This window comes from Eleutherodactylus coqui, chromosome 1, assembly GCF_035609145.1.
Source record: "Eleutherodactylus coqui strain aEleCoq1 chromosome 1, aEleCoq1.hap1, whole genome shotgun sequence".
Taxonomy (NCBI): domain Eukaryota; kingdom Metazoa; phylum Chordata; class Amphibia; order Anura; family Eleutherodactylidae; genus Eleutherodactylus; species Eleutherodactylus coqui.
This window is the reverse complement of record NC_089837.1, coordinates 139,907,689-139,932,044: the sequence shown is the minus strand read 5'-3', so window position 1 is coordinate 139,932,044 and position 24,356 is coordinate 139,907,689. Positions and strand designations below refer to the sequence as shown.

Genomic DNA, 24,356 nt, shown 5'->3' with positions numbered 1-24,356 from the left:
CTTACTTAATACTGTGGAGTGGCAATACATCCTGGTGTGAACGAGGCCCTTTAACATAACGTGCACGTTTCCATCAGTGGATAATAACCATAAGCTAATTATTTAGTGACCATCTTTCTGGCCCCCTTTTATAGTAAACGGCCACCGCTTTCACTAATTCATTTTACGCCCTCACAGTATTACCTACCTCTAAAACCAATGAGGTCGGTATGAATTGATGTATCTAAGCCAATTGCTTAAATTCCTATAGGTTTTTTGTGTGTTTGTCTCTTTTGTGTCTGTTTCGGGTCTCAATTACCCCCGGAATCTAGAGGGGTTTTTTATCCTTTAAATTAATAAAGATTATATTTTATTTTCGGGCCTTTTTCAGTGAGAAATAGTCTAATAGCTTACAAGAGCCTTGGTTGTCGCAGTGAACTTTATATTAAATTAGTTTTAAAAAAATGATTGAATGTTTAGCTGAACAAATCGCATGTCCAAAAGCAGGTTTCCCACCCAATTCATGATATAAAGCATATTGTGTTGTATTTGGTCATATCTAATACCACTAATACCTAGAATTATAGACTAGTAGAGTTGGAAGGGACCTCCAGGGTCATCTGGTCCAACCCCCTGCTCAGGGCAGGATTCACTAAATCATCCCAGACAGATATGTGTCCAGCCTTTGTTTGAAGACCTCCATTGAAGGAGAACTCACCACCTCCGTGGCAACCTGTTCCACTCATTGATCATCCTCACTGTCAGAAAGTTTTTTGTTTTTTTTCTAATATCTAATCTGTCTCCTGCCTTTCAGTTTCATCCCTTTGCTTCTAGTCTATGGTTGTCAGTATAGATTTCATCAATATGAAGATTTTCTTCTCTTAAAAACCACTACAAAGAACACCTTTAATGTTGATACTCTATCCGAGAGGTATAAGGGCTAATAAAGCTCGTTGCAATGATGGAACGCACGTTGCGTTCCACACCGCAGGTCATGTGGCTCATTGACGCATCAGAGGGAAGGTTCCTCCCCGCAATTGATGTCACACAGTACCCAGCGGTACTGGAGACGAACGCCCCATCTGTAAGTGATCTACAAATTGTATTTAAACCTTTTGTTTGTGTATTTTATTTATTGCTTGAGAAAGGCATGTAAACGTCGAAACGCGTCGCAATAAAAAACGTTTGGGAGTAGTCCACGTTAAGCACGGGCAGTGCTTTTTCAATTTCACTGGATACAGAAGCAGCAAAGGTTCATACTGCAAAATTGTCATGGCCAAGAGGGAAAAAACAACAGCTGTCAGATGTTTACTTTTAGGCCTCATGTCCACGGGGAAAATGGATTGAAAAAAATCTGTGCGGGTCTCTCGCGCCAATAGAGAATAATTGGGCACCCGCAGGTAATTAAATACCTGCGGATGGCATGCAGAACGGACGCATGGGAAAACACCCACAGCATGCTCCATTCTCTACGGTTTTCTCGCACAGAAGGGCAATGCTCGATCGAGCAATTGCCCTTAGCGAGTATGCTCGCTCATCTCTACTGATGACACTTATATTAAAAAAATTCTAAAAACTATAAACCAACGTGACGTTAGACCCTTAATATTATTTGGAGACATTAATAAAACCCTCTGGACTCGGCTACCAAGCCTTCAAGCAAACCAACCTGTAAACAATAATATATTATTCGATATTTGGTGCTTACAGCGTCAAAGTGTATAGTAGAGGTGATCCTATATTGATAGACTCAAACCCTATAAACAATGTCTCATCTGCTACAATTGGCTCAATCTCATGGTCTGGCCACACCCTTTTGCAATGTCTCTTAGGAAAATTCACCCACCCACCAAAATAACGCCTCAATAACTACATACTACAACATCCAAAATACGCTCCCTGTTCATTACAATCTCTACTAGACTACTTTGAACTCAATGAGAACGGTGACATTTCTGACTTTGTGGTGTGCCCATAAAGCGCTTATGAGAGGCCACTTTATAAGCCAAGCATCGTACGACAAAGCGTATAGAACTGCTCTACTGGTCTCTTTACAGACACAACTATGTGCATTGGATAGATTGAACAAAGTCACAGATTGGCAGAAATTTTTTTGGCTCTTTCACCTGCAGCTCCAAGAACTCCAAATCTATGAGCATGATCTAGCTCTAAGAAAACTAAAGGTGACACATTACTGGCATGGTAATAAATCAGGTGCCGTCCTGGCAAATCAAGCAAAGACTCGCACAGCTAAAACGCGTATACCCTTTATTCACAATACAAGGGATGTCAACATATTTGCCACCCAAGGCATTGTTGATGTCTTAGCAAACTATTACAAGTCTTTCTACAACCTAAGTTCTGATAAATCTACGATCCAACCCACACATGAGAATATAACTTAATTCTTGGACATCTTAAATTTGCCCACTTTATCTTCCACTGAGCTGGATGCCATGTCCCAGCCATTCAGCTTGGTTGAAGTCCATGCAGCTATCCAGAACCTCAAACCCAACAAATCACCTGACCCTCATGGTGTTACAAATGAGTATTATAAAGCCTATAGATTCTCCCTAGCCTAACCAGGGTATTTAATGAAATCGCCACAAACAGACACACACCACAAGAGATGCTAAAAGCACTTATCATTGCCCTACCCAAACCGGGCAAAACCCCAGACTACCTCTCTGACCTTAGACCTATCTTCTTAAATGTGGACATTAAATTATATGCTAAAATAGTATCAAACTGATTATCTCTAATCATGCCAAGCTTAATTGGAATGGATCAGGTTGACTTTATTAGGGATTGTCTGACTTCAGACGGTATGCGTTGATGCTTATTTCTGTAGCATCAACCCACAGAATGCCCTTCCTGCTCATCACTTTGGATGCAGAGAAAGCATTTGATTGTGTACTCATAAGATTTACATTTGGGGGAGCAGCTACTTCCCTCCATAATGGTCTTGTACTCCTCTCTGTCAGCACAAGTGTTTGTCTCTGGTATTATCTCTCACTCAATTAATATTTCAAATGGGACCCACCAGGGATGCCCGCTGTCGCCGACTATGTTCGCATTGGTGATGGAGCAATTTGCTCAATTGATCTGTTCATCTCCGGAAATATATGACATTACCATAGGAAGTAGTGACACCGCATTGGCCTTTTTGCAGATGACGTCATCCTCAGCTTGACAACCCCAGAAATGTCCCTTAGCACAATTTGTGGAATTATTAAAAAATTCAGCAAAGTGAGCTATTACAAACTCAATGTCACCAAGTCTCTTGTCCTTAACATAGGAATCCCTAAAACCTAGCAAGCAAAATTACTGTCTCTCTAGCCCTATAAGTGGTCAAACGGACAGGTCCAGTATCTGGGTGTCACCCTGACCTACCCCATCAGCCAACTAGGTCCCATTATTTTAAGTCTTTACTAATGAACTTCAAAAAAGAAATAAAAAATTACACCAACCTATGGAACTTGTAAATAGGCCATTTCGCCATTGTTGAGATGTTTCTATTGCCTAATATCTGTTTCGCAACCTTCCTCTGGTTATACCTAATATCATGTAAAGTCTTGCCGGGCTGGATTAAAGGCCAGGTGTAGTAGCTGTGCCGGTCACTGGAGAGTAGTCAAAACAGCCGAGAGTAGTTATCGGGAAGTCACGGTATGCAGTATAATGGAATGAGACGGAGTGTAGTAAAATGGAAGCCAGAGGTCAGCAGCAGTAGGTATCGGTATGCAGTATAATGGAATGAGACTGAAGCGTTGTCAAATAGAAGCCAGCGGTTAGCAGCAGGAGGTGTTGGTACAATTGCAGATGAACAGGAGGAAGAGGAGCTTGATCAAGGTGGTGGAGCACAATAATCACGCACTGAAGGAGTGGCAGGGCTAGGCTTATATAGTAAGTGCAGTCAAGAACAGGGGTGGGGTCAGGGCCAAGACACAGAAACTGTCCCAGTCCTGGATAGCCTAGCGGAGAGCACTGCCGACTGGAATGCAAGAGGTCGTAAATTCGAGCCCTGACATCCTATCTTAAATCGAATACAAAGCCTACTAAGAAATTTACATTTGGCGCAATCAGAAAGCAAGGAAATCCTCCAAAGTATTACTCCTGCCCATGCTAACCCACGATTTGCACAAGATAATTGATGGAACCAGCATAACCATGTTTTAAAAAAAAAAAAAAATACAATGGTCAGGAACAGTATCTTTTCTCCTTTGGGGGAGCACCCAGAAGGTGAGTGAATGAGGAGACTTATAAGGACGTTCATGCTCCTCTGGATTGTATGCAATCCTTGTATAAAGAGTCTAACATTGACTTGCAGGAATACTGCCTTCCAATAGGTGGCGCTGCAGAGGTATTATTCCATCTCCCTTTTTTGCAAAAAATACAATAAAAACACTTGTTGGTAAAAAAAAAACCAAAAAACTAGTTAATCTCTACCTGTGGATAGGTAATAAGTGTTAAGGCCCATTTACACTGTACGAATGTTGGGCAAATGATGCCCGACACTCGTCCCTGCATATACAGAACTGAACAGCTGCTGTTTACACTGAATGATCATTGTTTAAAATCCTGAACTATGATCGTTCAGTATACATGGCGGAGTTCAGTACTGAACAGCCGCTGCTGTTATGTCAATGGAGAGGGGCGGGGGAGAGCGAGGAAAAAAATCTCCTCCAGCGCCCCAGCACCCTGCTGGCCATTCTGTGAGCAAGCCAGCGATACTAGCTCCTGTGCAACAGCATGGGAGCGAGTCCATGCAGGGACGAGTGTCGGGCATCGTTTGCCCGACATTCGTCCAGTGTAAATGGGCCTTTAGATTGCTGGGACCCTACAGATCAGCACATCCATGGTGAGAAGGAGCTGCATGGAGTGGCGACCAAGCAAGCACACTGCTGCTTTAGGGTTCTTTCACACGAGGGACCTCCATGTGCCCAAATTCAGCAAGATTCAACGTGGCAAATAAAATGCAGCTAACTGTGCACAAAAACGCATGGACGATTTTTGTACATACAAGTCCCAAGCTTAATTAGCACTAAAATCGCCCATTCACAGCACTGCTGTTTGTCAACGAGAGAAAGATTGCGACAACCCCAAAGTCCCGAACAGCAAGTTTTAAACTTCCTGCTGATAACTCCAGTTAGTACCTGCGGGGCTAGCGAGGACTCCCCAAGGGAATTCCCTCATAGCAGGGAGAGAGGGGTCGGGGCTAGAGGGGACTCCCTGAGGGAATGCCCCATAACAGGAAGAGAGGGCAGGGCTAGAGGGGTGCCCCGTCCCCCCTCTCGCCCTGCTGTGGGGGATTCTCTTGGGAAATCCCCTCTATTCTGTCTACATGTTTCCATAGGAATCATGCGCCTACATCGCATGAAAAGGACGCTCGTGTGAAAGAGCCCTTATAATGCTCCACAGGAGCATTTGTTTGTCACTATACTCTTATCACATTCTTGTATGTGGTTCTTTTTTGATGACATGACGCACATTCACTAATATTTGCATCATTTTCACTGGAAACCAATTCATACTAAGATGTTCAGAAGTTGCAAGCGGCTATGCCACTGCTGGCCACTAAGTGGCACTGTTGCTTCTCTGAACACGCTGTGCTCATACAAATTCTTGACACAAACTTCTCATAATTCTAAAACTTCAAATAAGATGCTTCATGCTATACTGCAGGTGTCTTATGGTCTTAAGAAAAATTTTCTTAGTGGCTCCTAAACCACTTTAGCTCATAGCATTTTTATACACTTTTTTTTTTTTTTTTTTTTTTGCTTTGTTTTTTGTTAGTTGCAGAGAAAAAAAAATCAGGGCCAGATATTAATTGTAGGTCAGTAGGGAATTATGGAACGCACTACAAGCAGTACATTTTGTTTAAGGCTACCTACACATGGATGAGCGCGATATTGGGACGTGAAACTCTGCTCGATATTGTGCTCGCCAGCGTATGATTTACCCGCGGATGTGAGGAATTTTCAGGCGAAAACTCACTTGGGATTAGAGAAACCGACGTGTTTCCTACTGATTTCAATGGAAAACCTTGCAACGTACGGCATGTGAGATCCACGCGATGCATTAAAGCTCCCATTGAAATCAATTGGCAATGCATTCCGAGGAACGCCAAGAGCATACCACGATTTTTCTTCGTGTATATGACTCCATTCATTCACTTATCTCACGACGCACAAATCTCATGTAATCTCTTTTTTTGGCTGTGTGAAAGCGACATTGGGCCCTTTTTTGGGGGGTGGTATTTTTCCTCACTTTTGTTTTTTTTTTTTGGGGGGGGGGGGGGGTTATTATATATATTTATTTATTTATTTCCAGGCATTTTCCTCCTTCACACTTCCCTATAGGGGAAGAAAGAGTCTTGGGTAAAGAAAATGGCATGGCAAAAGTGTGTGGCTGAAAAACAAAGTATCTGGGGAGAGAGGCTTCCATTATATATACCATCCCTATATACTCGAGTATAAGCCTAGTTTTTCAGCACATTTTTTTTTTTTTGTGCTGAAAAAGCCCAGCTCGGCTTATACTCGAGTCAGGGAAGGATTAAAACAAACAAACAAGCAAAAAAACTCTATACTCACCTCACAGCCGGCGTCTGTGTTCCCGGCGATGGTGCGTCAAGCAGCTTGAATTCCTGTGTTCCTGGCAGCAATGCGACAAGCTGCTTGAATTCTCCCTGCTGTCATTCGCCAGGGTCCCCTCTGCTCTGTCATTCTCTGCCGTCAACGCTGTGATTGGATCGAGTGCCAGGCAATCGCAGCTGGCGCTAAATCATTCACAGCCAATCAATTAATGACATTCACTGATTGGCTGTGAATGATTGAGGCCCGGCTGTGATTGGCTGGCGCTCGATCCAATCACAGTGCTGACTTACACTGCGCTGATGGTGGGGGATTTGAAAGTCAAGCAGGGAGATGACAGCGGGGAGAATTTTAAAGCAGCTTGCCGCACGCAAGCTGCTTTAGAATTCTCCCCGCTGTCATCTCCCTGCTCTGCTTTCAAATCCCCCGCTGTCAGCGCTGTGTAAGAAAGCGCTGTGATTTGAGTGAGTGCTTGCTGTGATTGACTGATGCTCAATCCAATCACAGCGCTTACTTACACAGCGCTGACAGAGATGACAGGGCCGAGCAGAGAGGACAGCAGGGAGAATTCAAGCAGCTTGCTGCACAGATGCCGGCTGGGAGGAGAGTATGGAGTTTTTTTTTACCCAGTATATACTCAAGTATAGCTCGGCTTATACTTGAGTCAATAAGTTTTCCCAGTTTTTTTGTGGTAAAACTTGTTGACTCTGCTTATACTCGGGTTGGCTAATACTCGAGTATATACGGTAATTTTCTTTTAGGACATTTTATGTGGATTGTAGAAAATTCATATTTAAAAAGCCCAGACTTTTTATTATTATTTTTTTTTTTTTTTGTGTTTCTTGACCAAGTTGTGTTTTTAATATATACATGCACATTCATTTTCGGTGTTTCAGTTGTTTTTGCATTTCGTATTTCTCTATTGACCTACAGATACTGCCTGGCCATGCTGTTTTTTGCAGGGAAAAAAGCTGAATTTTTTCCTAGAAGCATTATGTATGAAACCAGTTGTTTAGCTGTAGATCAAAGTGAAGTTATGAAACGCACTAAACTCCTTTGGTTAATTGTTTTCCTTACTTGTATTGTGTCCATGGCATTTTTTTGCATTTGCAAACTCGACGTGTGTGTGTGTGTGTATATGTGTGTGTATGTGTGTATGTATATATATATATATATATCTATCATTGATGTCATCCATCATTTTACAGCTATTTGGGTGTCTTGTAAATATATATAATTACAAGACACCCAAATAGCTGTAAAATGATGGATGGCATCAATGTCGTTGTGTTTTTTTTTTAATAATGTATCAGACTCTCAAATCTATTTCAAGGAAGCCTTTGGTTACTTTCACAGGAGAGTATTACGGTCGCTTCTCTGTTCTTGTATTATGAAGAAGTGTTCTGGCTTGACCGCAGGTCTGCTGACCCAAACTCCCAGCATCATGGTTCCCTAGTAGACCTGCGGTCAGGTCTGTAATACGCCTGTGTGAAAGCGGCCTTGAATTGATTTAGACGCCAGTAATCTCTAATGGAGAGGTATCTGTGTGTACATGTAGGTCTCGTGCAAATCGAATCCTCAAAAGCTAATAGAATGTTTCAGGAGTGTGCCAGGTGTATTCAAGTGATATATATGCCAATTGGCTAATAATAAGTCTTAACTCACCTGGTGCTCAGTGGGATACCCCTGGATGGGAGAACCCCACTGGCACCTGTTGTCCAGGTCGGTGTGTAGAAAGATCTTTAATCTGTGATCCATCGGGACGGAGAGACGCAGGAAGGCTCAAGCATTCCGGTGTGGAGCTTGAAGAAACGTGGTTATGCAGGATGGAGAAAAAAAGCTTCCGCGCTCGTATGGATAAGATCGTAGTATTAAGTCTTTTAGGTATATCTTTGTAGATCACAATCTTTTTATTAGAAACTATGAGCAACACGTTTCGGCTAGTAAAGCCTTTCTCAAGCTCAAAGATACATACATTAAAACAACACAGGTATACATAACTTACATACTACGTGATTTTGCTGCAAGAGGACGCCATGAATGGTTCTTCAATGTCACAGAGGGAGGGGAATCCCGCTGTGGGAGGTGTTGCATAATCGTACGTCGCATGGAGCGCACGTAGCGTTCCAAATTTTAACCAAGCTTTATTGCACTTTGTCTAGCAGGACAAAGTTTCCGCAAACTATCATGGGGGGGGGGGGGAATATGATAGATAGATAGATATTCAGTTAAAACTTACAGATTTAAATAAAAGTAAAGTCATCTTTCTCTACCATCATTCATCTATTATACATGAATAAACTTATAAAAAATCTCTTGTTAATAATAATCGCCGTATACGAATAAAGATTAAATATATCACAGTACTATCCGTATCTTATCGGTTGGTGTCCAACTCTCCCACCGATCAACTGACTGAAGGGGCCATGTTCTGTGTGTCCTTCAATGTTTCAAGCCACGGCTCTGTGTTCTGGTAGTCGCTATCCTTGGTATTGCTGCCCAGTCCCTGGGACTAATTGGACGCTACCAGTCTGATGTTGATGGCCTATCCTAAGAATAGGCCATCAGTGTTAGAGTCCCAGATAACCTCTGTTAACAATGTTCTTTTCAGGAATTCCGGAATTATGAGACAACTAATGATTGTATGTTCATATACACGATAGCTAACACAAGTTTTTCTTCTTTATATATTGCCTTGAGTTCTCTGTCCCGGTTATTAATACTATGTGAAACTTATGTTACTCTTCCTTTGTTTGCTCTCTACATAGCTTACACAAGATGAGAATGCAACAACCAAGGTGAAGTTGCAAGCACTGATTTATCCAGTCCTCCAGACACTAGACTTCCACACACCATCCTACCAGCAGAATATGGACATGCCAATACTGTCTCGCTACGTCATGATCAAGTTCTGGCTAGACTACTTAAACGGGAGCCACTCTTTTGCCCACGCCATGCTGGTTAACAATCACACATCTTTAGATGTAAATGAAGCCATTGCACTACGCCAACTTTTGAACTGGAATTCGTTGTTGCCTCTGTCCTTCAAAAAGAACTACAAGCCTCTGATACAAAGTATAGGTAACCCTAGTATTGTTCAACAGGTACCTGCTTTATTTGACCCCCGGGTCTCTCCATTGATTGCACACAAGGAGACCCTTCAGAAACTTCCAAAGACCTATATCTTAACCTGTGAACATGATGTCTTGAGGGATGATGGGACCATGTACGTGAAGCGGCTGGAGGAAGTTGGTGTTGACATCACTCATGATCATTATGAAGATGGCTTTCATGGCTGCATGCTCTTTGCTACCTGGCCTACTTATTTTTCAGCTGGCGTCAGGACTAGAGATGGCTATATCAGATGGCTCAGGGAGAACCTTTGAAAATTGAAACCAAAACCAAACCATAAGCCAGCTCCAAAAATCTTGTAAGACGTTCCTTTTAGTTCTGAAAGACCTTCCTCCTTTACAACTAGAAGGGAGAAGGCTTCTATGTATTTATTTTAAGAATGTACTCGCGTAAACTGGAATTTTTATTATAATCCCATGTAGTCCCTTACAAGCTTCATCGGTGCTTTAGTAGTTATTCTTTTTATTAGACTGGAAATATTGTATGTCAGCCTCAGGCCTCATTCCCAACGGCGAGTGACTCAGTATACTTCTCATATTGAGAAGTTGCATACTATGGACACTTGCAGACGAGTGTATTATGGGCCATATTATAGACTAATGTCTTGGCCCAACCTTGGGTTTGCTGACCCAAACTTCTAGTGTAAGGATCTATGATGTTGTGAGTTTTGGGCTGTAGACCTGTGATACTAGGATGTAATATGGGCATACAAGTGCTCCCATAATGCGCTGTCTGAAAGTGGCCTATGGAGCCAGTGTTATTCTTTGGAGGTGTTTACAACTGATGTTTTGCACAGTCATTATCCTAGACTCCATGTTATATCCCCCACTCCACGGTATCTTGCTGTGAGGTAAAAAAAATTGCTGCATGTCGTGGTGTGTTTTTTTTTTCTTTTTTTTTTTTTTTTTTTTTTAATTTTGGAACACATCGCCAATTGTTTTTCAATGGGGCAGTCACACATCACATGCTGAGCAAGGTGATGTTTCCCATTGAAGTCAATGGGAAACGCTTGCAGATGCTCCAACGCACGTGAAACAAAGTGCCGAAGGATCAGAGCTTGAGAGAAGTGAAGTGAGGCATCTTTACATGAGAAAACGCCTTGCATCCGCGGCTAAAACGCATGTTGACAAGCGCAATATTGGGCCGTGTTTCTCGGCCTGATATCGCACTCACATTTTCAGGCTACATTCACACCAGTGAGTAAGGCCTCCTTCACATGGGCGACACTGCGACTTTGTAGCAGCACGTGCGAGGACTTTCGGGGGCTTGAAATGTAAGCCCTACCCTGAAAATAAGCTGTAGCTAAAGAAATGGGGGGGGGGGGGGGGGGGGGGAGTATAAACCACCTCTCCGCGCTGTTCAGGGAGCCGCTGCAGCTTCTCCCCGGGTCCCGGCACTGTTTCTCTTCATCTTCTGGCTGGCGATTGAAAAATCTAAGGTGATGTATATGTCTGGTTGTATTTTATATATATTTTTTTCTGCAGCTAGGGCTTAGATTTGGCTTTGACAAATCTAAGTAGGACAGTAGGATTTCCTACTGTCAAAGTTGCGTTGCACCGCACGAAAATCGCGTTTTCATGTGATACAACAGAGGAAGGCTCTATAGGTAAACATGAGCTACAAAACCTCACGAGTCGCGGGCATATCACCGGTCCCGTAAGGTTTTTGTGTCGAGTTGTTGCATGCTAAAAAACTTCGTACGTGTGAAGGAACCCATAGGAAATCATGGGCTTCACATGCATACGATTTGTAGCAACACGACTTTGTCGCCCACGTGAATGAGGCCTAAGGGTACAAGCCCTGCAATGCTTCTCGCCCTTACCAAACACTCCATGGAATGCAATGCAAGATATTTTATTTAATCATTAGCTAGTTGAGCCTTTAGATTCTTCAGTCTGTTCCGCATAACAGACTTTATAAAAAATAGTATATAGTGTAATGATTTTGTCTAAAAACACTGCAGATACAGTACTTTGCCCTAACCTCTACTGACCCTCATTGTTATCATAGTGAAAGGAGACGGGCCGTATCCAGGAGGTCTCCTTGTCTCGCTCCACAGGTTTGGGTGTCCTGTTTTTGTTTTTTTCTGTTAAGTTCTATGCAAGTTTTGTTACTTCCTGGAAAGGAGATCAATGCAATTAGGTTATGTTTCAGAGGACTTAAAATGTTGGTAGAAATACTATGTAGTATTTTAGGATGGATACGAATGTGGGTTTATATGTAGTCTTTGTCGTTTTTTTTTTTTTTTTTTTCCAGCTGCATTCAAATAAGATCCAAAGGTATCTGTAGAGATGTGACATGTAGCATTTCTTCACTTTTACTTCATTCTTTTACTATTAGTTTTTTTATGGAAGAAGCCGACCTCAACACATAAGTAACAATATAACACATGGTTGCTTCATTGCATTCAAAGTGGAGATCCAGTTTGGCACCCATTGGGGTATATTGACCTCACAGGGGCCAGATGGTAGAGCTGAAAGGCCTCATGCCCAGGCATGCGCGGATATTTCATGCGGATTTACGCAGCAGATGCTCTGCAGGTCTTCTTAAAATTGATTTATTTCTTTTTCCTTGCACGAGATTGCAGATTTTTTCCACATGGATGTACGCGGATGCACTGCCTCCCTAAGGCCTCATGTCCACAGGGAAAATCAGGCCCGCTTCGGATTCTACATGGAGAATCTGCAGCGGGTCCCTCCTGCCCCGCGGACATGAGCGCTGAAAATAGGAATTTAAAAGAATTTACCCATCTGGAGCGGTTCGGGAAAGTCTTCTCTTCCTCACGGCCGGATCTTCTTTTTCGGCCGGCGGATGAACTCGTCACATCCGCCGAGCCGAAGCAAGAAAGATGCGGCCGTGAGGAAGAGAAGACCTTCCCGGTCCGCTCCGGATGGGTAAATTCTTTTAAATTCCTATTTTAGGTCTCCCGCGGATCCGGACGGCTTCCATAGGCTTCAATAGAAGCCCGCGGGAGACCCGCATGAAAATGGAGCATGGTCCAGATTTTTTCATGCTCCATTTTTAAAAAAATCACTTTTATTGACCATCCGCGGGTATTTATCTACCCGCGGGTGGTCAATGCATCCCTATGGGGTGCGGATCCGCGCGCGGGAGAAGAGTTAAAATCCGCTGCGGATTTTAATTCTTCTTTTGCCCGTGGACATGAGCCCTAATTGCTTCCAACCTTTAAATCTGCAGCGGATCCGCAAATGCGTTTAAATGTATTTGCGGATCCTAAGCTCCCACAGAGGTAAATGGAGCATGGTGGGATTTATTATCCGCGCGTGGCATCCACTAATCCTTTAAAATCAAATCCGCTGGACCTAAATGAAGTATGGATGCCCCATGCTTCTCTATGGCCGGCTAGAGTTGCAGATCTCCCACGTGGGAGACCTGCGCAGATTCAATAAATATAATCCGCCTGTGGACATTGAGCCTAAGGGACTATCAGCAGCACTGGCGGACTTGGTTCATCTATGTATTACATGGACAGCTGTTCCATTCATTGGACCGGTCGCTATGTCATACTGCATTCCCTGCAGTAGATGCTGACTGACTTGCACTCATATTGCAGTGGTTGTTTAACTATTGCATAATGCAACGTTCTGCAGCTTCCTAATCCACCTTGGAGGAAATTTAGCGAGTGATTTTGTGCAGTTTTCTGGCATTAATAAAGTTGCACACTTTTAATGCCAGATTTGCATAAAAAATTACAACTTTTTTTTCTGCCACTTTTCCAAAGCGGATGGGGCTTACAAGAGAAGTGGGGGCTCCCACAGTTCAGCAGGTTCACTATCATTTATACCAGGAACTTACTTGGATGATACTCCTGCAAATCTAATCCATGTTGTTACTTTATTATATGCTGCATATTACCCGCACGCAAATCTGTGTCTGGATGTGGGCAGCGTATAATTATGGGGAAATCTTGCTTCATTTTTCCTTTATAATCTACTCCTGGTTTTATTTAAAAAAAAACCTGTAATCTTAGATGCCCGTTGATGTAGCACCATAACAGAAGACTGTTTGTGTTTGTACGTGTTTGCTTTTGTTGCACAACAATGTTTAGACTACTCTGCTTGTCTACACGGGTAATGGCCAACACGTTCTACAGAAGAATGGCTTCTGTCAAGTCACTATGAACTCCTAAAACCATTGTAGCAATAGCCTGGGTAATGGCTCTCTTCCGGCAAGGTGTAGACAACCTCCTAAACCACTAGTTACAGCAGGAAAATGTGACCTTTCACTATATATATATATATATATATATATATATATATATATATATATATATATATATATATATATATAGCAGTTATGTCTACAATGTAGTAAGGCTGCTTTCACATCTGCGTCGGGAAGGGGGGTCCGTTTTCCTGCTTCATTCGCCGAGCAGGAGAGGAGTCCACTGGGCAAACGGGTCTGTCTTATGATGAAACCGAGCAGTGCAGATGTGAAGCCACCCTTACACTGCTGTTTATATAATGACTCCTATAATAATTGCCGTATTGTACTGTCCATGATCACATACGTTTTATGGATATTCCTATATTGTAAACAAAAAATAAACTGAATGTGAAGAGATTTCAGAATTGTAGAATCCTTTTTAATTCTTTCTGGATTATTGTACTGTGAGGCTGGGTTCACGCAGGGCATAATTGCTGCGGAATGTTCGTGCCGACTTTCTGCACAGACATTCCGCTCCGCAGCTTTTTATCCCGGGATAGCCAGCAAAGTGGACGAGATTTGCAAAAATCTCGTCCACACTCTGTGGCCAAGCCGCGCTGAAATTGACATGCCGCATGGAATTCAAAGCCACGGCATGTCAATTCTCTCCCTGCTACTGCGGCAGCCTCTCTCCTCTGTGGGGAGAGATGGCCGCAGCAAAATGCAGGTGGCGAAGCCGCTCCAAAATCCGCGGCGGAAGGCCGCGGGTTTTGAAGCTGCATTTTTTTTCTTACGGAAATCTTGCGGTTTTTCTGTCCAGTTATTCCACGAAACCTCCACAGGATTTCAGTCCCGTGTGACCCCAGCCTTAATGTTTCAAACAGGTGGAATTGGGGAGAGGAGGCAATGGATACCCTCTGGTAAGGCCAGTGTTGTGCGCACCTCCAGTGATCCAGTCTATAAGGGCTTAGGGCTCATTCACATGAGCTTTTGAATACAACACTGTGAGTCTCGCAATCCCTATGCTGAGACGGCAGAGACCACGTATGCGCATGGCCAGGATTCTGATGTCACGGACATGTGCAGTGTGACTTTTTTTTTCTTTTTTCAAATTCCACCCCCCCTCTGTGCAGAGTGGGGCTCAATATGCAGCCCTTCAAGCCCTTCAAGGTCTTCGTATGAATCGCAGAGAAATAGAGCATGCTGCAGTTTATTTCTCCTGTGGTTTATACAGTGTCTCCTCGCAGTTCCAACGCAGGTTTAAATGGAGGAATGAAAGTCCATAGACTTTTGTTGCCTCCATTCACCACATTTCACGCAGGGAAATTCACATGAGTAATACATGGTGACAGTACACCCATGAGAATGAGCCCTTAATCACACATCCATGCCTTTTTTATAATCTATACTTGCCAATATTTGGGAGGCTTAAAGGGTTGTCCAGCAGTAGTAAAATATGGCTGCCGCCTTCCAGAAACCTCACCTCCCCTGTCCATGTTTGTGTCAGGTTTTGCAGCTCAGAATTGTTGAAGTGAATGGAGCTGAGCTGCAATACCACCCACAACTCACGGACAGGAGCGGGGCGCTTTCTCAGGTTTTCCAAAATCTGCACCAATGGTATAAATTTTGATGCAGAAATGCTGCAGATTTTTTTATTTATTTTTTTTTAAACACTGCAATATTGCTGCTTTTTTTATTTTTTTTTATTAACGCGATTGTCAATGGGACTTTCTAATGTTAAAAACACTGCATAAAAATCGCAAAGCACAAACTTGCGATGCGTTTTTAACATTAGAAAGTCCCATTGACAATTTGCATTAAAAAAATGCAGCAATATTGCAGCGTTTAAAAAAAAAACCAAGTGGGTAAGAGTCCTAACACTGCTCTCTGCCAGAAGATGGACCCTTTAAATAGCTGGACAGTTTACACTTGTAAAAAGTATTTCTTAAAAACATTAACAATTTTATTTTATCGCGTTTTCTTTTTTGTTTTTGTATTTTTCAAGCTCTTTTGTAAGGCTCTGAAAAAATGTGAGATTGGCTTATTACAATTATGTAATTTTGGGACATCGCTGCTATATTGTTGACTTTTGTAGTTTACAAGTTAGGATGCTTTCACACCTGGGCTAGGATTCATTACAGGGCTTGTCTCTTTGCTGTGTTTTTGGAGGAAGAAAAACTGAATCATGGTTTTGTTTTTTGTTTTTTTGTGCCCCCCCCCCCAACCCCAATTGATTTCAATGGGGTTCCAGCAAAATGGAAAGCAAACAGGCTTCAGTTTGCTTCCATTCCATCAGGTCTCCTTTTTTCGACAGAAATAGAACACATTTTCCCTACACCTCAAAAAATTAAAACCTGACAAAATGGAAGCCTTTCTATTTGCTTTTCATGTTTTTTGTCTGTGTTTTTTTTTTCATTGAAATCAATGGGGGGTAAAAAAACAGATCAGTGTTTTTTTCCCATTTTTATATCTGTTTCTCTCCTCCAAAAATGGAGTAGAAAGATCGAAACCCTGAACTGAGCCCTAACGCCGGTGAGAAAGCGGCCTTAACATTACACAACCTATATTTACTATGTTTACATCTACATTGTCTAGACTAAAATGAGTCATGGAGCATCATGAGGACTCAGGACCGGTATCTTCAGTAAGTCACTTTGTTCTTGTGAGTCCTAATGTATAGGGCTAGTATAGGAATCACATAGGCCATTCATGGCACAAAGCTGCTTGCCAAAAGGAAAGACGACTGGATTTTATTTATTTTTCTTAAACTCTAAAACTCAGAAAGGGGTTAATGCTTCCATGTATACAACTCTTCATTTGTGTTCAATATGTATACACAGTATTAGAAAAGGGGGCATGTGTAAATGTAGCTGGGGGCAGCGACCACTGCATGGAGACACAACCTGTTTCAAGCCTTACCATCATCCACAGTAAACTCCATACAGGCAGTCTGTAGGGTAACACCCTACCTGACATAGGGAAACCATAAATATACCAGTTGATCTGTGGGAATTCAGTCCACTTTTATTGTGCCATTCTTTTGAACGTGGTTGTAGGTCCATCAGAGAACACTAGGTTTTAGACATTAGTATTAGTAAATAAGCCTGAAAGTGCAAATTTAAGTTTAGTTTACTCTAAAAATTACACTGAAATTGACTCAATGCAACACAAATTTTGGTCATGGCCCTTTTATGGACAAATCAGAAAGTGTCTGTCTAAAAACCCATGATAAATGTGGCGTGAGCATGTAAGAGGGCTTTCTGACCTAATTTGCTCCAGGAAACTGCTGAATTCTGAATAGTAAGTAAGCCCCACTGTGTCCATCCCTATACCAACTAGCTCAGGTGTGGGGTGAGGAGATATAGGAACAGACTCTGCTTTGTCTGATGGACCTACAATCCCTTTAGAAAGAATTGCGTAATAAAAGTGGACTGAGATCACACCAATTGTTGTATAGATACTGGTTATTAGTATTTATAGTATCAGTGCTTCTGGTGGTGCAATGTGCCATTTATAATATAGTGAATGACCTCATCCTATATAACTCACTGAAGGACTTGTGATGACGTCACCATCATGTTATCCGGGGCGGAGCTCAGAGCTCCGGTAATTCAGCTTCTCGCTGAGGTGAAATCATGGCTGGGGTGAAGAACGTGTGCTGATGTCACTGTCGTGATATGGGGCGGAGCATGTAATTCAGTCACTCACGGACAAGTGGGCGTTAGTACTTTGACAGTGGATGTAAAAAGTTTACACACCCCTGTTAGGGCTTCTGCACACTTGTGTTTTTCTTGCGTGTTTTTTTTCACGCGTTTGTCAATGGGACTTTCTAATGTTAAAAACACATCGCACAAAAATTGCACAGCACCAACTTGCGATGCGTTTTTAACATTAGAAAGTCCCATTGACCATTGCGTGAAAAAAAAACGTGCAAGAAATACGCAAGTGTGCAGGAGCCCTTAAAATGCCAGGTTATTGTCATGTTAAAGAAAATTCGACAAATTTGAATAATTTCAGATTTATTTCCACCTTTACTGTGACCCGTTAGCTCTACAATTCTGCTGAAAAACAAACAAATCTTTTGGGGGTGGAAAAATAAAAATGACAAAACCGAGATAAGTGATAAGCCCCCCCCCCCCCAGATGTTGAAGGCCAGGAGACAAATGTGAGATTATATGGACCCTTCTGTGCACCCGGAATAGTTCCTCCTGTACAAATCTCAACCTTGATGCAAAGTAGCTTCAGCTTTATCAGGCATTTCCTGTAATGTCATTGTGTAAATTGATCCCTGTACAAGCAGAAGTAAAACTGATAAAGCAAGCCAGGGCATTTCCCCTGGGACTGGCATGACAACCCCTTCCAGCCTATGCAGACAGTATGTAGTCTATACGTGAAGTGAGCAGGAGGCTCTAATGTCACTTCTCAATACGTTTTGTCAGTCCTTGTTCAATTCTTCCAAATAATAGACTGTAGGCTCCCGGATCCAATGCTGAGTCTCCGCTGCCCCGCTGCTACTATACAAGTATAACACTGTCCGTCTACTTCTGAAAACTCCAAGACTCTGCAAGGGAGGTTTTAGTGGTAACATTTTTTTGTTTGTTTTCTGTGGGGTGAAGAAAATTTTTTTTATTTTTCCAGATGCCACCTACTCTAGAGTTGGCAGTTTTTCCAAGTCGGATTCACACGACTGTATTTGCGCGCACAAAATTTACAGCCTTATTGGAAAAAAAAAAAAAACCTGCATAAAAAATTAAGGGAAGCATTCACAACTGGGCACAGCGTAATTGCAAAAGAACATTGGTATTTTTTTTTTAACCTGGTCCCCCTCTGTGGCATGCACGCACGCACGTTACAGGGATGTGTTTGAGGTTGGCTCAGGAACCCACTGCATTCCCGACGGGTGTGGGTATTTCTGACTGCTATCCCCAACCCCCCCCCCCTCCCTACTGCAAAAATCCACAATCAGACCTGCCTCGAATTGTTGCCACCGTGTCAGTGTGTAACGATATGACAAGATAAAATGGAGACACCCAGTTGTCAGTTTATTCATCCAGTGCCAGGAGGAATAAGTCTTCTCCACCAACATGATGAGACGCTGCTGTAATAATATTGTATGATCTGCTCCTGAACAACCCCCTTAACTTAGGCCTGGGTCACACGAACGTGTGGTAAAATGCTTTTACCATGGTGTGAGCCGTTGATTGCTGCGTATGCTAGCGATTTTTGACTGCACTTGACAGCGTATTTCGCACACTGTCATGCAGTCTTCCTGGTTTCATTTTTAAATTTTTTTATTTTATTTCCTGCTCTGTTGCCTAGCGATGATGCGTATAAACGCCACACATGAGCAATTATATTGTATATGTACAGTCTTTAGTGCGCACCCATAGAGAGCAATGCGGCTCTATCATGCGTAATGCACTGTAAAATAAAACATGCTGTGTTTTGTTTTTTTTTTACTCGCGTATTATACACAATAAATATACGCCGCTGTGAATGGAGCAGCAAAAATCAATGTATTTGAATTGCTGCGGTGTACCATGTATTGTACGCACGTACATTGCGCACGTAAAACACAATTCAAATACGCTTGTGTGAGCCCGGCCGCAGTGGGATACGGTGGATGTGAAGCTAGTATTTGTTACACTAACAAGAGCCTACAGAAACCTGTTCATGAAGCTCCGGCCTCGGGCACAGTGATGGCATTTAGTGACTGCAGGCGTATTCTGGAGAACCCTCTCCTTGTTGGTCCTGAGGGATGAACCCCTGACGGATTTAACTTTCTTCATTTCCAGTGAAAGCTGATTGAGAAATTTGGCTTTACGGTAAGAGGTAAGTGCCTGAAACATGATTGCCGTTCTTAAGCTGTGTTTACAAAGGCATCCTTTCATTCTTCTGAGAGCACTTCTCTGGAAATCAGTAGATAATAAACCAGTTTATATAAAGAGCTACAGAATGGGTAAGGCTTCCTACACACGGGCGAACGCGATATCGGGCCTAATATCACACACTGGTGAACGTACGATTTACCCGCGGATGAAAGGTGTTTTTCAGGCAAAAACGCTTCGCATCTGTGAAATTCTGATCCTGTCGCACAAGTTTCACATGCAATAGAGGATCGAAAGTGTTTCCCATTGACTTCAATGGGAAACCTCACATCGCACTCCCTTGCACCTCCCACGGCATGCGAGGCATTAAAGGCACCATAGAAATCAATGGGTGATGCGTCCCGAGGAACGCAAAGAGATAGGACATGCCACTCATGTATATAACCTTGTTCAATGCGATGGCTGTGATTGGTTCTCGAGCACCACAGCGCAGCCAATCACTGCAGCGCTCGATGAACCAATCAGAGCCTGAGCTTTCTGAAGGCAGGATTTTTGAACCCTCTTACCAGGAAGCGGTGGCTAAAGACTACAAACAAGTGCCGTGGAACTGTTGGAGGAGAGGTGCAGCGGAGCGGACAACGCCTGTTAGGTAATATATTGGTTTGGGTTTATTTTTTAATGCAACCACGATTTTGTGCGATGCAACACAAAGGAAGGCTCCATAGGGAAACATAGGCTATAAAACATAGCAAATTGCGGCTGTATAGAGCATGCCGCGATTATTTTTCTCTCAATGTAGCAGCCTACAAAACATCCCTAATCTGAAAGCATGAGCTCCACATATATGCGATTTGTAGCACTCCCACATGTAAATTGCACGATTTTGACTCCCGTTTGACGGTTTCCTAAATGTTTAGTCTCTCTTTAACCCCTCAAGGATACGTCTCATTTTACCATTTTCAGTTTTTCCTGCCCACTTAAAAAAAAAAAAATCATGACTCTTATTTATCCCTCCTGGTAGATGTATGAGGGCTTGTTTTATGTGGGAGGGCTTGTATTTTTCAATAGTCCTATCTAATGTACCATATAATGTACTGCGTACAAACTCGCTGGAGAAGTCAATGTTGGGAATGACCAGTGGAACCAGAAGAAAGGGGCGACAAAGAACTCGCCGGCTCGACACCATTAAAATGGCACCAATATGCGCATTAAGCAGTTAAAAGAATTCGTGCTTGACAGCATGGAGAATGTTTGCCTATAAGGTCACCAAGAGTCAGACACCACTAAATGGATAGATTAATTGATTGATTATTAATGAAAAATGTTTATAAATTATAAGTGGAGTGAAATGTTAAAAAAAAAACAAAACTATTCTGCCACCTTTGTAGGAGGCATCTTGTAAAACAGTAGCTGTTATGCTGAAATTTGACAACCGGCATTACCACAAATTGAATAATGAATGAAATACATACAACAGTTACAATATATTACGTTTTTGGGAATGGATAAGAAGATTGTTAACATAAAATGAACATGTTAATCACTGCTTCAATGGTTAGGAATGGCATTGAATATTAGTTGGCGCATTACGCAATGTAATTTTGAAGCCACTTCGAGCTTAAATTGTGATTCACATATTGTGTAAATGTTGATGGTAAACTTTTCTTGTTCACTGGCACAACTTGAGCTCGCATGTTAAATTTCCGCATCACAGCTGTTTTACCCCAATAGCTACATGACAAACTTTGCAAAATCTCCATAGCTGAAAAATGCTGTAATTGAACATGATGCAATTTCTTCCACAGAATCAACATTAAAGGGATTTTTCTTCCTTACACCAAAAAACAACAAAATTGAAAAAGAGGATTCTTGTAGAAACAATTGTGCTTTTTCCAGTGGTAGAACAAAAAATAAATTTGGAGCGGTTCCACAATGAGATATTTGACTTTGAAATGAGGTTGGATTTGGCTTTTAAGCGTTTTGCACCATGTCTGTGTGTTAATATCTCCACAAGTATGTAAGCCTTTGTTCTGGTTTTGCAGCAATATATTGTCATGCAGGTGGTTAGTGGACTGCTGAAAGCAGAACCTACCAACTGGTCTTGTTTTTGAGTTGTATAGTGTCGAAAATTGGCTTGCTCATTAGGCAACATAATTTTGAAGCCATATTGTTGTTTGAGTGTTGATAGTATATTTTTCGTGTTCACAGGCACAAGTTGAGCTCGTATGTTGAATTGCAGCATCACAGCTACCATGGTTCTGCAATGGCCACATGTCAAACTTTGCAAAATCTTTGCTGTTGACTCCATGTGGTTGATGAGACCTCCACGCAAAGTGCTGTGGTGCTCCAGGTATATGATATCTGGAGCTAAAACTTTACAGAACCTTGTTTTAAACATATATGTACATCCATGTAAATTTTCAGCAAAATTGGAGATGGTCGAGTGGGGACGATTTTTAAAACTTGTCCAGTTGTCATGGAATGACCCATGTTTAAAAGGGATCGAAAGTATTTGAAAGGGAGAGGGGTTTGTCCTGCCTAAGGGCTCATGTCCACGGGCAAAATGAGATTTAAAATCCGCAGCGGATCTCCCGCGCGCGGATCCGCACCCCATAGGGATGCATTGACCACCCGCGGGTAGATAAATACCCGCGGATCGTCAATAAAAGGGATTTTAAAAAAAATGGAGCATGAAAAAATCTGGACCATGCTCCATTTTCATGCGGGTCTCCCGCGGGGACGGCGGGAGACCTAAAATAGGAATTTAAAGCATTTACTCACCCGCAGCGGGCCGCGAAGCTCTGCTCTTCCTCACGGCCGCATCTCCCTTGCTTCGGCTCGACGGATGTGCCCGGCGCATGCGCGCGGCACGTTGACGACGTGCCGGCGACGTGCCGCCGGCGTCGGGAATTCATCCGCCGGCCGAAAATGAAGATCCGGCCGTGAGGAAAAGCAGAGCTTCGCCGCCCACTACGGATAGGTAAATGCTTTTAAATTGCTATTTTCAGCGCTCATGTCCGCGGGGCAGGAGCGACCCGCTGCAGATTCTACATGTAGAATCTGCAGCGGATCTGATTTTCCCCGTGGACATGAGGCCTAAAGCTTGCACTTTGTGAAAATGAATGTGAGGAAAATGAACAAGTGGAGCCTCTATGTGTAGAGCTTTATGGAAAGAAAAATAATAAAATCCTCATAGAGGTTTTCTATAGGCCACCAAATACAACAGAAGCCGCCCAAAATCTGTTACAAATACAAAGACAAATAGATGCAGCGTCTGATTACAATAAAGTAATAATTATGGGGGACTTTAACTATCGAGATATAAACTGGGAAACCGAAACCTGAGGATCTCATGAAGGAAATGAGTTTCTGTCAATAACTAAAGATAATAATTACCTATGTGGGAAGCACATAAGGTTGTGCTCCGTGGAGCCCTTATCCAAATTTCGGCCCGGCGCAAGAGAGAACGTCTTGCTCTGCAATTAGAACTAGAACAAAAAGTCCTGCAGTTGGAGAAAGAGGCTCAAAAACACCCGTCACGGGAAAACTTGAGAGTACTGTCTCAAGCAAGGACAGAACTAGATTTATGCATTACGGAGATTATTGAGCGCAAACTACGATGGTCCCGCCAGCATTTTTATATATTAAACAAGGCTTTCAACACACTAGGCTGGTCGTACCTGTTTTCAGTGTTGGAACACTGGAAGTTCCCTGCTGAATTTCTGACATGGCTACGGATCTTATACGCTTCCCTTATGGCCTTCGTCCGCTACAAGGGCTTCTGCTTGGAGAACATTCCGATACAGCGGGGAACAAGGCAGGGATGACCACTGTCTGCCCTCCTTTTTATCCTAGCCATAGAAGCACTAGCAATAAAAATTTGGAATAACCCGGACATAAAGAGAATCGAACTTGCTTTGATCCACCACAAAATTAGTATGTTTGCGGATGATGTACTTGCTATAATAACCTCTCCCCACACTACAATCCTCAACCTTATGGTGGAGCTGTCCAGGTTCGGGTCACTCTCAGGCCTGACAATTAATAACAGAAAGTCGAAGGCCTTTAACCTTACACTACCCCCACACACAGTCTCCCTGCTTAAATCCAATTTCCCATTTACATGGATGACCGGGTCGTTGGACTACCTGGGTGTAAACTTGACAAACTCCTATCCCTTGTTATACACACAAAACTACATCCCACTTCTCTGCAAACTCAGACTACTTCTTGAAAGTTGGGACCGATACCACATCTCATAGATTGGCAGAGTGAATTCTCTAAAGATGACGTTTCTCCCAAAGCTCCTTTACTTCTTTAGAGCTCTTCCAGTACATGTACCTGGACACATCGTGAAGACACTTCAGCAGATGGCCCTTTGCTTTATCTGGAATAACTCCATTCCTAGGATGTCGCGTTCCACTTTGTTTAGACATAGACTGCAAGGCGGATTGGGAGCGCCGAACCTATTAAAATACTACCAAGCAGCCCAGGTAGCCCAACTAGCCTCCCTCCACTCCACAACGAATGCCCCTCTATGGCTTGCTTTAGAAGCCATGGAGATACATCTTCTCACCGTAGATTCGATCTTATGAATCCCAGCAACACATAGGCCCGCAATCTCTAATCCCATTATAAAGCACTCCCTTAATGTTTGGGA

At 42.7% G+C, this 24,356-nt stretch overlaps 1 protein-coding gene across 1 annotated transcript in view; it reads left to right on the top strand.

Annotated features, from left to right (window-relative positions):
- NCEH1 (neutral cholesterol ester hydrolase 1) overlaps positions 1 to 10,569 on the top strand; it is a 28,077-nt gene extending 17,508 nt beyond the window's left edge. The window contains exon 5 of the mRNA XM_066601287.1: positions 9,338 to 10,569. Within this exon, the coding sequence (XP_066457384.1) occupies positions 9,338 to 9,955 (618 nt within the window). The 3' untranslated portion in view covers positions 9,956 to 10,569. The remainder of the gene's footprint in view (positions 1 to 9,337) is intronic.
- Positions 10,570 to 24,356: the final 13,787 nt, after the last annotated feature.